We start from the raw sequence: 16,658 nt of genomic DNA, 5'->3' as shown, positions 1-16,658 counted from the left end.
AATTTAAATCCTTTAAATTATTTTTTTAGTCCTAATTTATTGTATAAGTTCTTACTTATTCATTTTAAGTCCATGCTTTAATTTTTTTTCTCTCGTACTAATTAAGTTTCATTTTAACATATATTTTAATTAATAAAAATAAAATATATTGTAATTTTATTTTATAAAGATTAACATAACTAAATTTTCATTAATAGAAATAAATAGTACAACTCGAAACTAAGACAAATTAAACTGAAAACTACGACAAACTTTCATTAATAAAAAATTTTATGAATGCGGAGATGGATCCGGAAATGGAGACTTACCTCCATATTAATGAAGAAGTTTAAGTTTAAGTATAAGCAGTGCAATGTATTGTCATTTTTTTAGACTATTTTTAGTTTAATTTTCTTTTCATGCAATTTTTTTTGTATTTTTTTCTAATATATTAGTGATTTTTAATATAATTATTATGTCTTTTTTAATTTACTGTGTATGTAGGAAATGTGTTTTTGTTTAAATGTTAGATTAAAATAATGTAGTAAATGTTATGGAGGGGAGGATAGAGTTGGAACCATTGGAGAGCCCCTCCAAAAGTGGACCCCAAATTTGGAGAAGATGCTCATTTGGAGAAGAACCATTTCCATTCATAAGTGATAATATCACATTGTTTACATGGATGACAATACATTCTTATTTCTCTCATCTGAAAACTTCATGAGAGTTACATACTTTTAAATGCAAAGTGTCTCATGAAGATCACGGATGAAAAGACTCTAAAGGTCGACAAAATAACTGGAAAATCGAGAAAAACCACCGCCGCTGTCACCGAACAATCGTTGCCGTCACCGGAAAATCGTCAATGTCGCCGAAAAACCGCCACCATCACATAGGTGGTGAAACTTGATTGACCAAAAAGGCATTTTTGTTCACCCACAAATTTTATAAAATACCCCCTGTAACAAAAAGGTTTTTGTTCACCAAGAGGCCCAAGGGGGGTTCACATTTTTATGACCTAGGTAACAATAACACTGTCCGTCAGATGAAGAATTTTCATGATATCCGTTGGATTTAGGGTATGGTCGTGAAGCTTTTTATGACCTTAAAATCAACCACCCACCCAACCCCTCCCCTCTTCACTTATCTTCCTCCTCCTCTCTTGAACCACTTATGCGTCTATACAACATTCTGTGATCTGAGAGAGAGAGAGAGAGAGAGAGAGAGAGAGGTGGGATGAGATCTCTGTCTTTGTTTCTCTTTGTGTTTGGTTATCCAGTTTTAGTTAACATGTTTCTGGGTAAAAGGTAATGATGGTACCTCTCTGTTAACTGCTTCGTTCATATCTGATCTAGTAGTAATAGATTGTCCTATAATTTTAGATTTGTTTCAGTTTTTTAAGTAAAAATGTTTTAGATCTATTAATCTGACAAAGTCTGAACATATATCTTCATGTGGTAAAGCCTTTAGATTACTTTTGACTTCTAAATATCCGTACATACATGTTAGTTTGTTTGAAAAAACCTTTTCTTTCTTTTCTTTTTTCTGAGAAACCACCCAAACGGCTGAGATTAGCTTTTCATAAGATTTATTATTATTTTTTTGTAACCAATCAACTTAATTTCTTATTGTTTTTGTTTACCATCAAATTTTATGTTAATATGAAACTTGTGATTTACAGCATATCTTCCATTGGGTAGGGAGCAAAATATCCTATAGGGCGTTTTGGCACCAATTCTTGATGAATATGGAACATATGAGTAAGTTTTTGCCTATCCAATTATTTGGTTTAATGTTGAAAAACATTATTTTGGTATTAGAAAAGATGATAAATATTGCAACATGACATATAATGGTCTATTAGATCCAGGACCGGCCTTGAGGGCCAAGTGAGCAGAGCCTAGCTTCAACCCGAAGGGCCAAAGGGTACCCACGGTAGGGTTCTATAAAGAAGAGTAAGAGATTCTGCTGCCTTTGGTATGAATATTTACAAGTAACATACCTTAATTTTTTTTTCTTTAAATCAGATTTTTCCATTCGATCAGATTTTTCCATTCGATCATAAAATTATAACTTCTTTCACTTAGTGTATCGTTAGAGTTATGAATGAAGTCATATTGTATCATACTTTTGTTTGTACTTTTCACAAAAAAAATGGTTATTGGTTGTAGCTACAAAAGAAAGTGGATATTAGTTGTAGCTACAAAAGGAAGTGGATATCAGTAGTATTTATCATTTTAATGTAATAGTATTTGAGTTATGTTTCTTACAAAAGAAACAAAGAGAGAATAGAAAAAATGAATAACCAAACACAAGTTTTTACTAGCACGCTCTTTCAAACTATATAATGGGTGGCCCCGTGCTACACGGGGCAGGCCATCTATAGCTCCATCCGTGATTTCGTTTCAGTTTGGTTAGCTATGTTTCGACTAAGTCAGTATTTTTTTGTCAGCCAACTGTACCTTTAACTCATGAAAAAGTCTTACATCTTACAAAAATCTTAAATTCTCTTCTCTTACATCTCTCTCTTCTTCTCTAGTTAGTGGTGTTGCTATATGATTGCCGTTGGTGACTGATTTCTTTTGTTTCTTGTGCATCAGTTAAGCTTGTTAAGAGTTGCTGGAAGGGCGAGACCTTATTCGTAGTGAGAAGCAGTGTTTTCTTCTTCTTTCTCAAAGAGTTGGGATCTAAGTTCGCTCAGTCTTTTTTATCTTTGATCTCATTGGGTAAGCATCATATTTTTCATAAAAGTAAATTACTTTGTAAAAGCATTACCCAAAAGCAAAGTAAAGATTATCTAAGGACTCACACAAAACCGTCTGTATTTTAACAAATGTATAATGTATCTCGTCAGAATTGAAAGGTAGGAAAGTGAAGGTTAGGCATTAGTTCATCTAAGAGCATTTACCACTCAAAGGTTGCTGAATCTCATCCTTGGGGCAATTGACATGGACATCAATTCCTGAACCAGGAGCTTGTATGCATAGGGGATATGTACCTGCAACATAATAATTTAAGATTCTCTACATTTTTCAAATAATGAACTTTTTATACTTATAGGGGGACAGATCACCTGAACAACATTTCTCTTGTTTTTGCAGCCTTTACATTCGAAGTCGTATTTTCTTTGATAGAAGGTTGCAATCAGCCCACATTGTCCGCACACATGGGCTCTCCACGGATCGCTCACGCTGAATAATCTCTCTTGAAGAACATATGCTGTGCCATGGGAAATCAGACAGTCCCGCTCCATTTCGCCAAAGCGAATACCTCCCCCACGTGACCGTCCTCCCGGCGGTTGCCTCGTGAGGCTCTCTACGCGACCTCTTGCTCGGGACCAAATTTTATCGTCAACGAGATGTTTTAATCTCTGGTAATATGTTGGGCCTATAAAGATTTCAGCCTCAAATTTTCGCCCAGTACTGCCCGAGTACAATGTCTCACACCCGTTATCTTTAAACCCAAATGAGCGAAGAGCAGCTTCTATGTTATGCATCTGATGAAAGCATACAAAAAAAAAGAGTGAGATGGGGGTGAGGAAAAACCAAACCAATCGGCCAAACCCAACAACTCAAATCGGTTTTTTGGGAAGAACTGAACACCGTTCGACTTTGTTTGGCCGAAAAACCGAACAACTCAAACCAGTTAGTTTTACTTCGGCTTCGGTTTTTAGAAATTGCCCAAACTGAACTGACTGAATCCGAAGTAAAAAGGAAATAATAGTTTTGTAATCTTAATAATAATTGTAAAGTCAGAAAGTTTTAAAATATAAATAAAAAAATCCTAATCAAGACTTCCAAGTCTATCCCCCCTTTCCTATTTGTCGGTCTCGCTGATGTTCTATGTATAACAGTCCTTAGTTAGAAATTTAAAATTTTACATTCGCTCTTTCTACTCTTTTGTGTTAGGGTTTTCAAGTAAGATGAATCGCTGAATTTTTGGCGACCGATCAACCAAATCGAGCTGAACCATGTCGGCCGAATGTCTGGCTCGATTTCAGCCCAAATTAAACCGTCACTTATTGGTTCAGTTTCGACTCGAGCCAAAACCGAAAAAATCGATTGCTGCCTATATAATAATTCACCTATTCGCTCTGGTATGGCTTCGCTGCCATTTGTGAATTGGTTAGGCTAAGGGTATACTTCTTGGGTCCGCTACTTTCAATTTCAGTTCGTTTTAGACTATTTTTCTGGACACCTTACCACCTATTTGTAGACATTTAGAGTTCTCTACATAGATTTTAGGTTAAGACTATAAATTCTGATACGTACTGCATCGTGAATCCACCCAAAAGGGTACGGAAATCGGGTAGGGGTATTGCATTGCGAATCCACCCAAAAAGAGTACGAAAATCGGGTACGGTGAATTGGGTGCGCGGTATGTAGGGTGGAAAGTATCTGGTAACTCTAGTGTGAGCAATGCTTAAAACATTGATTTAGTAATTAAATATCGATTTGAAAGAATACTCACAGTCACGGATAAAGGAGCAAAAGGAACAGCAATATACGGTTTTCCTGTGAAAATTCTGGCCTTTCCAACTATTGTCTCGAGTAGTTGACCAATTGTCATTCTTGAAGCGAATGAAAGTGGACTGATGATCATATCTGGGACGATTCCTTGTTTTGTCCATGGCATATCCTCTTGGGTGTATACCATCCCAATTGTGCCTTTTTGACCGTGCCTACTACTGAACTTGTCCCCGATTTGTGGGTTCCTACTAGATCTTGTCCTTGTTTTTGTTAACTCTCTCCCATCAGCATTTGTTGTCAACAAAATCTGTCAATTATAGAATTACTGAAAACTATCCGACCACAGAAGATGTAATATGAACAAATTGAAATGAATATACCTTGTCCACAATGTCACATGTCGTGGAGTTCGACCATCTTTTCCCAATTTCCAGGGTTTGATTCTGAGCAGAAGTTTTATGACCCACCGTTTGGTAGGTACGGTAAGATACCGATGAGAAGAGCCCCCGGTCTATTGAAGACTGGTTCATGATAATGGCATCGGCTTGGTTGAACTCATGGTAAGCGATGGCTACAATTGCATTGATTCCAGTAGGGAGTTCTTCAGTATGCCTTGTTGAAGTTGCAATAAGTGGTTTTTGGGGGTAGTTCAGGATATAACTAAAAGAATCCTAAACTCGAAAAAGTATAAAGGTTAGAAATGGCAAAAAGTTGCCCATGCATCTTGAAAAATTATGAAGTTAAAGGCTAAAGCAAGCTTACCATACGTAACTTGTAGTTTGTAGCACAAATACCCATTGCCTGCTTGGTTATAGCTGCTCCGATAATGTTATAAGGAGTCTAGATTGAAAAAAGTGAAAATGTTTAAGTGACAATAATTACTAAACTCAAAAGATTTTAAATGGTTCATCAGCTAAAGAAACGAACCGGATTGTGATTCAAGAACGGAATTGTAGAAGCACTAACACCCAACATCGACATTGGGTGTATCTCGCAGTGACTGTAATTGAGCATTCCCTGAGATACATCATCCAATGTCATTGAAATTAGAGTGTTCTCTTCCTCTTTGGTGTCCACATTCTCAACCAGTCCCAGATTTATTATTGATTTCCAGCCATTGGGGGATTCCTGGAATTTAACGATGTTAATGAATTGTCTGTGTGAATATATAGTTGTTAAAAATTTACTCAAAACTTTTACATACTCTTAGAGCGGCAATATGGCTTCTCTTTATAAGCAGCTTCTGTTCCTCTACGATAAGAAGAGGACGAGTGCAACGCCCATGATCAGTGCATAGGTGCAACTCTTGGAAATCATAATCTCGATAGACACTGACTTCAGGGTTGATGGCCCCCTAAAGATCATGGTATTTGAAAACAAGCTATAATCATACTCTTTCAACAAAAAAAAATAACTACAATCATACTTTTAAATTACTTCGAAAAAATGTATAAAGTAGCGACTTGGGGATGAAAGCATTGGATGACTTCACTTTATGAATAATGGTGGTGTGGTGGCAACAGGAGATGAAGATGATGGGGGCAGTTTTGGGAAGAGAATTAAACATCAAGGAGTTTCTAGATTTTTGAAATTCACATGAGTAATGCCTACAAAAATTTGTACTTAAACAATAATTCAAACGACCATGTTCAGAGTACTAGTAAGTTCAGATATCATTGTATTACCACAAAAAAATGTGAAACACTTATTTTTTAAATTATATCTATTGCTTCCATACCTCTCTCCTTAGACTCTTCAGAGTCTTCACTAGATCTTGAGGTTCCTTGTGAATGCCGACCCAACATCCGTTGACAAAAACTTTAGTTTCTATACGAATATTTTTAGGATTAATATCCTGCAGAGAAGTAGAATTTAAATTAAAAGATGGATAATTTGTATATATCTTTTTTAGAACAAATAGTCCACCTATCCATCAAAACCTATTGAAAGTCCATACACCTAGTCCAACTCATCATCCCCATGCACCAATTAGCATCTCGAGGCAAGAAAGTTGATTTTTTGTTCCCATTTTAGCCCTCTGTATATACTCCATCCCTTGGAAACTTAAAGAATTTCTACTTCCATACATTTTTAGACATGTACTGTACAAATACCACATGCATTAAGAACCATCTCTCTGCTAATCAACCAAAGACACACTTAAAGATGCAAGATACAAAGTATCAGTTGCAATATCCGACACTACAAATGTATTACATCTAAGCATCATATAATGTCATTTATGTAGTCAACATTTCTAACAATCCACTATGCTCAGATCCTAAAGTGACTGACAAAAACGAATTACACACTTAAAAATGCATTGTACAAAATACCGAATGCATTACTAAGTTTCATACAAAGTGATTTATACATTCAACACAAAGTAAAAATCCTAAACACTTCTTTCATAACTTCCTATCAAGATCTACACAAAGTAAAAACCCTAAAAATGCATCCCTAAACTGTGGTAGATTCAAATCACAAAACTCTTTTTGTATCATGTATGTTTATCAAACCATAAAAGAAACAAACTAGCTTCACTTAAAATACTTCATATTTCATAAACTCACACAAAAATTAAATCTAAGAAACATTGCTAGATTTTGCACCTCTTTTTTACTAATGAAATGTGAATCAAATGGTTGGATCGGTTCACAAACGACCTAAACATCTTCGTTTCACCTTCACACCGGAAGCGTGTGGTTTTCTATGAGAGAGAAACACTGTTATGAAGCAGTACCATTGTTGAGAGAGATAGGGCGACGAAGAAAAAGTAGTTGGTTTACCTTTGATACAGAGAATGGAAGAGTGAGAATGGAAGAGATAGAGAAAAAATAGTGGGTTTAGTTTGGTCAGAGATAATAGAAGAGAGAGGAGTAATGGGATAAAATTTTCTTTTCTTGAAAATATAAACTAGAAGATGGAAGTTACTCTTGATAAGACATTTAGGTGGCAAACTCTTTTGGTCATTAAACCTTTACAACAAGGCTGTTTTGGGTATATTACGTAAAGGACTAAATACCTATTGTTTTTTTATGATTGGGCCTTAGATCTTATTTAGATTTTATTTTGGACCTTGGGCCCATAGCCCCATAAATTTAGAATGCACATATAACTTTATAGACAAATTCAAAGAGGTACCTTTAAGTTGTTCATACCCTCCTTCGTTAAAATTTCCAAAACAAAATTTGGTGACGAGCCAACAGTCACACAAGTCGTTGATGCAAGATGTTTTGTGAGTCCACTCATCTAAATCATAGAAAGACACCTAAGTTAGAAACAATTGTTGAAAATACAAAAATAAACAAGTACCAGTAAATGCATACCTCCCCTTGAGGTGTCTCTAATGCACAAACCATCCCGTAGGATGTGTTATGCATTAATCGGGGCTTTGTCTGTCGCCCTTCATGCCCTAACTGGGAATTTAACTTCATGAGGTGAGAGAGAGTTGCGACATAATTAAACCGGTTGAGTTCCTGGCAAAATAAGTAATTTAACAAGTTTAGTGGGAAAGACATGATACACTTAAACATAAGAATTTGACTGTAACTCTTATATTGATTGTGAAGGATTAAGGTGAGGACAAATTTATGGGTTACATGAACTGGATGGGGAGAGGAGAGATAAAGTAAACAGAAAACAACAATAACTTCGGTTCCCACCATCAAGTCGCCGGTATCTATGGATAAGAAAGGAAAGTAGCAACAGAAGGCAAACAATATTCCTTAGTTATATTATACTAGGAAATGGACGTTTTAGGATATCTGAGTTTGGGTTTTATCTAGAATGGACGATTAACCTCCCCATTGATGGTATTACTAGTTTGGCAAACTTTCTTGATCTCCTATCCTCGCAGAGACGTAAGGGTGATTCAGCGAAAAAGATGAGTAGATTAAGAGATGGAAAGTCCTTATGGCTCTGGGAAAGCATGAAAAATGATCATGAAGATTTTGTATGGGCTCATAGGGGGTGGGGTAAGGAAATAATGGAAGGGCAGTGTGTTTTCCGGCAGGAAGAAACACTCAGGGTTGAAGCATTATGGTTAACCGCTTGAAGGATCTTAGCAGCCCACAGAGAATCTTCATCGGAAGGATGAGACTGGTAAGGGTGGCAAAGCGGTTTTTGCAGAATCGTGGTCGGAATAAGTATGAGAAATCCTCTCCAAAGATTCTCTCATCCTCCAAAGAACCCACACCTAATGCATGGAAAGGAAGACATGACGAAAGGAGTTTGAAAACCCAACCATAAACCTCTATTCCACCAATGGGTGGCAGTAGCTTATACTCCATTAACCCTAGGGTGGCAGTAGCTTATACTCCATTAACTATAGCTAGACAGTGATCTTAGAGATGGTTCCACCACTAGAAGATTGGTCAGGAGTTCAAAGTGTGGTGTACAACTTCCTTAACTCACCAAAGTTCAATATCCTTCCATCCAGGAAAGGGTTTGCCGTTTTTCGAACTAAAGAACCCACAGATATATCATGGGAAATCGAATCCATGTTCCTTCCTAACTTTAACACGGAACTGTTTATGGAAGTGGCCATTCACATGCAACACAATCTCTCAAGATCCTAATGTCTTTTCCGTAAAGATGTTTGGTATCCCCTTCCGTTCATGGAATGAGAAGAATTTTCCAGTCTAAGGTGAATGTCCAGTGTAAGCCCACCGGCTTTATGCCGAAAAGGCAAATTCTGGTGGTTGCAGGGGAGATATTTCATATCTCATCGGAGGCGGAGGTCATTTCAGACAAAAGGGACTATATTTGGCAAATGAAAACCCACCAGAAAAAGTTGGTGCAAGACTACCAGTTGACACTTTCCCGCCGTAGAGAAAGCGGTCTGATAGCAAGTCAAGGAGTCAACATAAGCAGTTCTTCCCAAAATAGATGGATCATGCATCAACTCAGGTACACAACAAACAAAAAATGAGCAATGGAAGAGAATAGCTATCAGAAATGCTAATTCAAAGTTCACAATTTTTTTAAAAGTTACACTTACAGAAACATGCACAGATAAATAAACTATTTTATATATGGAGAAAGAGCCAAAAGTTTAGAGGAGAAAACAGAAGGTAACGTGATCTTAGTATTTTCATATATGTGGAGAAGTAAAGTTGATTTATAAGCAACCCTTTTTCTAGTGTGTGTGTGTGTGGATATATATCGACAACATGACACTAACCTGTGACACACCAACAAGGTTTGGTTGCCTCCAGTTTCCCGTGGCAAGCGCATAGTTAAATCCGTTGGTAATTATCGTGGAATCAATTGCATTGGACAACTCAAAATCTTGGCTACGACTAAATGTCTTGTCAATGAATGTTCTCGCACCGCTCAACATGCTTTTAAACAGCTGTAGTTGTCAAAACAGTAAGAGTTAAAATTTGATCGAAATTTACAATTTTAAAAAAGAGTTAAGATTTTCCATAATCACGAACCACTTGGAACAGACTGGCAAGTAATGGACCAGAAAGGTCTAGCCTCCTGTTCCCATAATGGTATCTATCATCTTCATCCCTACGGCCAAGAGCACAGAGTAGTAGCCGATGAATGATATACCTAAGAAGAACATCAGACCATGTAAGTATCTAATGCAAAACTTAAAGTGACTGGTTGACCTTACTGCTTACTAACAAAATCAATTGACCAACTGGAGAAATACTTTGCATCAGTATCTTTAGCAATAACATTTAATACAACTACTAGAAGACGAAAATTTTACCCAAAATGATAAGCTTTCTCCTTTTCGCAATTTTCCACAATTCCGACATGCGGAAACATCTCCTTCTGGAGAATCTCTTTGGCATACCTACAAAGACGAACATTTGTACTCAGTATGCACAAAGCAATTCATCAAATAGAAACAATTAGGAGTACACAAACACTTTAACATACTTGATTCTATTTCTCTTTGTAAGATCAACAACAGGCCCTCTTTTTCCAATGTATTCAAGTGCAATCTAGACAGTGGAAACATGAAAATATTGTTAGCACAACCACTTAGATTAAAAGAAGTGCATACAGCAAAATGAAGTCACAAATATCTGATGCAGGGCAAAAGAAACACCAAAAGACTCGCAACAATAACAATTCTAGGCCTTAGCTGATACAATTCTAGGCCTTAGCTGATAACAATGGGAGTAAACTTGGAATCAGCTATTAACAAGTTTTTATTAAACTCAAAGTAAGTACACAGAGAGAGAGAGAGAGAGAGAGAGAGAGAGAGAGAGAGAGAGAGAGAGAGAGAGAGAAAGAATAGAGTTAACCAACCCTAGGCTAGAACAACTCCCACTTAGCGTGCCTTGACTACTCCAACTTTATGCCACAAATGGAACGTGTACTTCTGGAGGATGGAAGTCCACTTAGCATGCCTTTTGTTTAGATTCTTTTGGGAATTCAAATACTTCAAGGCATCATGGTCAGAGTTCAACACAAACTCCCTATGAATGAGGTAATGTCTCTAGAGCTTCAAAGCTTGAGCAATGGCATAAAATTCAAGGTCGTAGGTGGAGTACCTAGATCTTGCATCGTTCAGTTTCTCGCTGAAAAACGCAACTGGACGACCTATCCCATTTTGCTTCCCTTTATGAGGAACCAGCTCTTTGGAGTTGGATACCCGAGGTTAATGGGTTGTCTATCTGTATGATTAACGATTCGCTTGCTGAAGACCCTTGAGAAGGAGTTTTCAGAAGATGAAATCTTAAGGGCTATAAAAGATTTAGCTACCGATAAGGCCCCAGGTCGGGATGGATTCTTCATCAACTTTTTATATCAAATGTTGGGATATAATAGGCAAAGACATCATTAAAATGATATTGGATTCCTGGTTTTCCGGGTAGTTTTGATTGGAGACTCAATCAAACTTTTATTCTTCTCATTCCCAAGAAGGACAACACAGAAACCTTAAATGATTATCATCCTACTAGCTTGGTGGGAGGACCTTACAAAATGTCATCCAAGAAGGACAACACAGACTAAAGCCTTGTTTGCTAACTATTGTCTCTCCTAATCAAGGTGCTTTTATTGAAGCAAGACAGATCCTCGATGGGGTTTTAATCGCTAATGAACTTCTCGACTCCAGGTTGAAGCTAAATTCCGGAGAAATTTTAGTGAAGGCGGATCTAGAGAAGGCTTATGAAGAGATCAGCTGAGGTTTTCTTTATCCAGTGATGGATAAAATGGAATTCAAGAGGAAATGGAAGACCTGGATTTTCAATTGTATCTCTTCGGCTACCTTCTCCGTCCTAGTGAACGGTACTTCTACCTCAGTCCTCCAAAACTCTCGCGACATTAGGCAGGGAGGCTCTATCTCTCCATTGCTCTTTCTCCTTCTTGCTGAAGTTCTAAGTTGTCAGATCACTAAGGGATAACAATTACAATGGTTCGATGGGTTCAAAGCTTCAGTTGGTGGTACAGTGGTATCTCACCTTCAATTTGCTGATGATACTCTATTTTCATCAAAGATGATGAGCAACAAAGAGCTGATTTGCTACGAGGCAGCCTTGGGTTGAAAAATCAACTTCGGTAAGAGTTTGGTGATAGAAGTTCCACACTTGGATTTATTGGCTGGCATTTTTAGTTGTGGCAAAGCTTCACCTCCAATCTCTTACATGGGCCATTGGATCAAGCATATAGGTCTACACATATCTGGAATTCTGTTATGGAGAAAGTTGCGAAGAGGTTATCTTCTTGGAAGACTACAACTCTTTCGAGAGGAGGATAGCTAACCCTAGTGAAGGTCGTCCCCTCTGCTCTTCCAATTTTCTTTCTTTCCTTGTTCTCTATGCCTACTAATATTATCAATCAGATTGAGAAGAAATTTAGGGACTTTTTTGGGATACAGATGAGGAATCGAAACATATTCGCTGGGTTGCGTGGGAGTTGATGTGCAGACCCTTATCTCATGGGGGTTTGCGTATAAAAAGTCTTAAGCATATGATTGATGCATTGACTTTGAAATGGCTTTGGCGATTTGGAATAGAAAGAGAGAATCTTTGGAGAAGAATTATCTGTGAAAAATACGGTGAAGCGGAAAATAGGTGGATTCCGAAACAACCAAAAGGCCCGTACGATTTTTCGGTTTGGAGGGGGATATATAACAGATGGGTAAGATTGAAAGCCCTTATTAAGATTAAGATAGGAAATGGTGGTAGGACCAGTTTTTGGGAGGATATCTGGCTCTTAGACAGGCCTCTAAAGGAGATGTCCCCTGTTATCTTTAGTTTGGTCTCCGACAAAGAAGGGGCAGTCATTGATTTCTTTGATGGGGGAGGTGAGCGCTTTGTTGGAGGCTCTCAATTCGGTTACTCTCCGATCTAGAGGACTCAATAGTCTGGCGATCTTCTTCTGATTCTGCTTTGTCGGTTAGAGCTATCTATTGTCTCCTATCTCAGGATACTACTTCAAGTTCTACTATTTTGAAAGATATTTGGAGAAACAACATCCCCGTAAGAACCAGTTTCTTCATTTGGGCCGCCTGTCTGGAGAAGATTCCTACGATGGATATGTTGAGGAGGAGAGACCTAACCGCTCCAATTATTCAAAAAAAAACTTTTTCCCGCTCCCGAGGTCCGCATAAATGTAACTCTTTTTAGACAATCAGTTATGGGAGCTATGAAGGTACTAAAGTTGCGGATGAAATGCCTATAAAAAGAAGCTAAACGATGAAAACTATGCACTACGTTGATTGTCTTAGGGCGCCACCGGTGAAAACTATGAACGCCGATAAAAAGAAGCTGAGGATGTCATTGAAGTGTACGACAACAAATTTTCCAACTAGTGGTCTAAGGACTTGGTTCATAACGCGCATAAAGGTGCTAGGCGCGTTAGATAACCAAAAGGCAATACAAACCATTCATAGAGTCCTTTTCTAGTTTTAAATTTGGTCTTCCACTCATCATATGGGCGTACCCTAGTTTGATGGTATCAAGTCCATAAATCTTTCTTAGGGAATACTTTCGCGCCACTCAACATATCAAGCATGTTGTGCTGCCCTAGGTTGGATTAAAGGACCCTAAACCAGTTTTAAATTTCACATAAATCCCAACAAACTAAAATCAGTAACTCCTAGACGCACAACACACACACCACACCAAACCCTAGGCTACATTCACGAACATTCTTATGTGAGCTCATTATGAACACTAATATGCAAAAGTATAATACCTAAATAAGTTCGAGTACAAAAAAAGTAATATTCTTTACCTAGCTATTTTTCTCATATAACAACTTCACAAAAAAAAAGTTAAAATCTAAACAAACACAAAGCATTAGCAATACCTCTTGGGTTTGAATCGGATATGCTTCCTCAATAGATGGTCGAAGTAACTCGATCATCTTGTAGTCGGAGGGATCATAGCATATGCATTCCATTATTTTCTTGTCAGTAACATAACCGAGTGCCCGAAACACAATAGCTATCGGGATATCGACACGTATGTTGGGTAGTCGAGCATATATGCATTTCTCTTGAAAACGCTACAGAAAACGATTGCCGATATCAAACATTTGATATTTGAACACTCTTTGCAACAATAATACTTAAATAAAAGTTTAGTGATAAATTTACCCCTCTTGTGCTACCGCCACGAACCATTTGCACCGAAATGATTTTTCTAGGACTTATTTGAGGTTCCGCCATCGAGTGGAGTTCAGCTTGATAGACAGTTTTATTATGTTGTTTCTTCTTGGTCACAAATACTTGATTCGTGTTCATCCTTTCCTGAGCAATGACCACCCTCTCTTTACCTTTAATTATAAAGTAGCCCCCTTCGTCGTGTTGACATTCTCCGAGTTCCATTATCTCCTTTTCAGATTTTCCGTTGAGATTGCAATTATGCGAGCCGACCATAATAGGTATATCTCCAATATACACCTTGTTGATTATATACGTTTTATTATTAATCGTCTTCGTCACATCAACGTAGATGTGAGAAGAGTAAGTAAGGTTGCGTAGCCTAGCTACTTGTGGGAACAAATCCTCTGATCCTTCATGCACGGCAGTCCGAGGTCTACTAATGTGCACTTGTCCAAACTCGAGCTTGACAATATTCTAGAAAATCATGTGTATCAAATGTTACTTGTATGCTTTAATCTAGATATGTAAATGACTATAAATAAAAAGCCACAAATTAATTTGTCTGAGTTCATACTTGGAAACTAGTAGTAGTAGTAGTATGCAGTAAAGTTAATGTAAACAAATTACTAGTTAAACTTCATATATACCTGACGATCACGAATCTCTAAGCTACCATTTACATCGACGATTCTCTGCATTGTTAAACTCAGGAAATGGTTAAATGAATCAAGGTGATGAAAAGCAAAACCTCTCTGAGAATAAGAATGTAGAATAGGCCATATATCATTTTCTGATATTTCTTCTTCGTCACCTCCATTCATTTTGATATCAAAAAACCCTAAAATCCAAGGGGAAGAACAACAGTAGAACAACAGTAGTAGTAGAAAGGAGGTGAGCGGTCTTTCTGGGATTCGTTAGGGCAAAATGTTTTGGCAAAATCCCGCCACCTTAATCGAGTGCCACGTGGGTCTAAAATTGGGCATCCCTGGAAAGACGTCAAATACTTTTTGTCCGAATAAAATCTTCCTTCTATTCTTTTTTTGTTTTTTTTATGAGAATCTTCTATCTATTTTTCTATTCTAGTAAAGTACTACTATTCTTTCAACAAAATAAAATAAAACAAAAATAAAATAAAAAGTACTACTAGTATATTATGTTTTTTTTTTGTTGAAAGGTATATTATGTTATTAAAGTCTAACATTCTCATCAAAAAAGTTTGCCATCACTAATAAATCCCACTCCCACATTTATTTTGACCCTACCACAAAACATTTACTTCTTTTCTCTTTCCTATTTTTATGCTTATTTTGAACTTCCTGGTATCTATTCTCTTTCTACTTTGGTAAAAATAGTCTCCGAAAAATGGTAGGTGACTTTCATACGATTTCATTTTTCAACATTTCTTTTTTTCCTGTTCGGTCGTTTCCCTCGCTATCTATCGATCAAATTTGAAACCCCATTAATTAGTTTATTTTTCTAAATTAAAACTCCATCGGGTTGGATCTTGAGGGAGTGATATGAGAGCATCTCCAATGGAACACTCTATAATAATTCTAAAAATCCTAGTTGTCAAGTGTGAAAATTGGATCCCTAAATGATCTTTTTCCTATTTGTCTATTTAGAGATACTCTATTAGAAAACATTCTCCAATGCAACATTTAAGAGAAACGCTATTTTAGAGATTCATATTGAGTTTTGCATTGGAGATGGTTTTTTAAGAGAAACTCTAAAAAATCTTATGTGCCACTCTGAGTTTTAGAGTTTGAGTTTGAGAGTTGCATTGGAGATGTCTGATTGTGCTTGATTAATATGGTTCTAATTTTACAATCACTCCCGTGTTAATTTTTACGGAATTAATAAAACAACCGTGAATCCGTGATAGGTTACCCTCCCACCTCACTCCCTTGTCTACAGTATTAGAATAAGACAAGGGGTATTCTTTCATTTTCACTCATTGCAAGTCCGTGAACTTTTAAAAACACCCCTAATTTAATTTGCCACATAAACATGATGGTATTCAAAATTCAGCTGATTTTTGTATCTCTTTTAAAATTTACTTAATTAAATTTACGTAAATTTTTTAAAAACACGAGAAGACGAGTGATTGTATCGTCAGGAACGTAGTTAACAATAAAAGAGATACAAAAATCAGCTGAATTTTGACCGCCATCAACAAGAATATAATAAATTACAAAGAACTACACCTTTATATATGTTATACAAGCATTGGAATATATGAAAGATCAAATCTGTTGGAGGAAAAGTTGAATTAGGGGGTATTTCCCATATAAACTTTCTATGAGTATCATAGTTGAATGATAAGAGAGTAAAACAGAGTGAATTGACTGTGAAATAAAAATCAACCATGATACAAAAAAAAAATGTTGGGATCCCAAAGCAATTGTATTTCCTTTCCACAAAAAAGGGAAAAGAAAAGGTAATTGGTGCCCAATTTAATATTGAATTTTAAATGTTCTGTTTTCACACACCAACAAATATGCCACCCCCAACAGAAATAGTATATTATTGGGGAGCTATTCGAGACACACACCATCTTTAATAAGGGGTTTTAGATCAAAATAATATTCAAAATGATTAGAAAAGTATTAAATGTTTGATAATTATTGGAG

General features: G+C 36.8%; 1 protein-coding gene and 1 long non-coding RNA gene across 4 annotated transcripts; one reads left to right on the top strand and one right to left on the bottom strand.

The window, feature by feature from the left end:
- Positions 1-975: 975 nt before the first annotated feature.
- On the top strand, positions 976-3,782 carry LOC147553243 (uncharacterized). 2 transcript variants are annotated; one of them, XR_015238784.1, is made up of 5 exons: positions 976-1,286; positions 1,661-1,739; positions 1,844-1,956; positions 2,585-2,705; positions 3,081-3,782. It is a non-coding gene; the product is annotated as an uncharacterized LOC147553243 (long non-coding RNA). The 2 variants fall into 2 exon arrangements; XR_015238783.1 differs by having other exon boundaries at positions 2,580-2,705.
- On the bottom strand, positions 2,718-15,119 carry LOC147553242 (DNA-directed RNA polymerase II subunit RPB2-like). 2 transcript variants are annotated; one of them, XM_086672196.1, is made up of 17 exons: positions 14,676-15,119; positions 14,020-14,502; positions 13,731-13,928; positions 10,347-10,411; positions 10,174-10,260; positions 9,890-10,010; positions 9,634-9,804; positions 7,778-7,927; positions 7,593-7,700; positions 6,187-6,303; positions 5,653-5,802; positions 5,376-5,576; positions 5,211-5,288; positions 4,829-5,119; positions 4,450-4,755; positions 3,053-3,475; positions 2,718-2,977 (listed from the first exon to the last, which is right to left on the bottom strand). In XM_086672196.1, the coding sequence occupies exons 1-17, from the start codon at positions 14,847-14,849 to the stop codon at positions 2,891-2,893; spliced, it is 3,210 nt and encodes a 1,069-aa protein (XP_086528322.1). In that variant the 5' UTR covers positions 14,850-15,119; the 3' UTR covers positions 2,718-2,890. The 2 variants fall into 2 exon arrangements, with proteins under 2 accessions (XP_086528322.1, XP_086528323.1); XM_086672197.1 differs by lacking the exons at positions 13,731-13,928; positions 14,020-14,502; positions 14,676-15,119 and adding exons at positions 11,656-11,786; positions 11,879-12,240.
- Between the last annotated feature and the right edge of the window lie 1,539 nt (positions 15,120-16,658).

Source organism: Eschscholzia californica, unplaced genomic scaffold (assembly GCF_041429995.1).
Source record: "Eschscholzia californica isolate CP2 unplaced genomic scaffold, dmEscCali1.0.p SCAF_3, whole genome shotgun sequence".
NCBI classification, from domain to species: domain Eukaryota; kingdom Viridiplantae; phylum Streptophyta; class Magnoliopsida; order Ranunculales; family Papaveraceae; genus Eschscholzia; species Eschscholzia californica.
This window is presented reverse-complemented; position numbering and strand designations above follow the sequence as displayed.

Excerpts from the sequence above, each read along its gene's own strand:
- LOC147553242 (XM_086672196.1), bottom strand. The coding sequence starts at position 14,849 with ATGAATGGAGGTGACGAAGAAGAAATATCAGAAAATGATATATGGCCT. Across the intron at positions 9,805-9,889 it reads TTGCCAGTCTGTTCCAAGTG|CTGTTTAAAAGCATGTTGAG; the intron begins GTTCGTGATTAT and ends TGACAACTACAG. Across the intron at positions 6,304-7,592 it reads AGGGTATGAACAACTTAAAG|GATATTAATCCTAAAAATAT; the intron begins GTACCTCTTTGA and ends ACTTCTCTGCAG.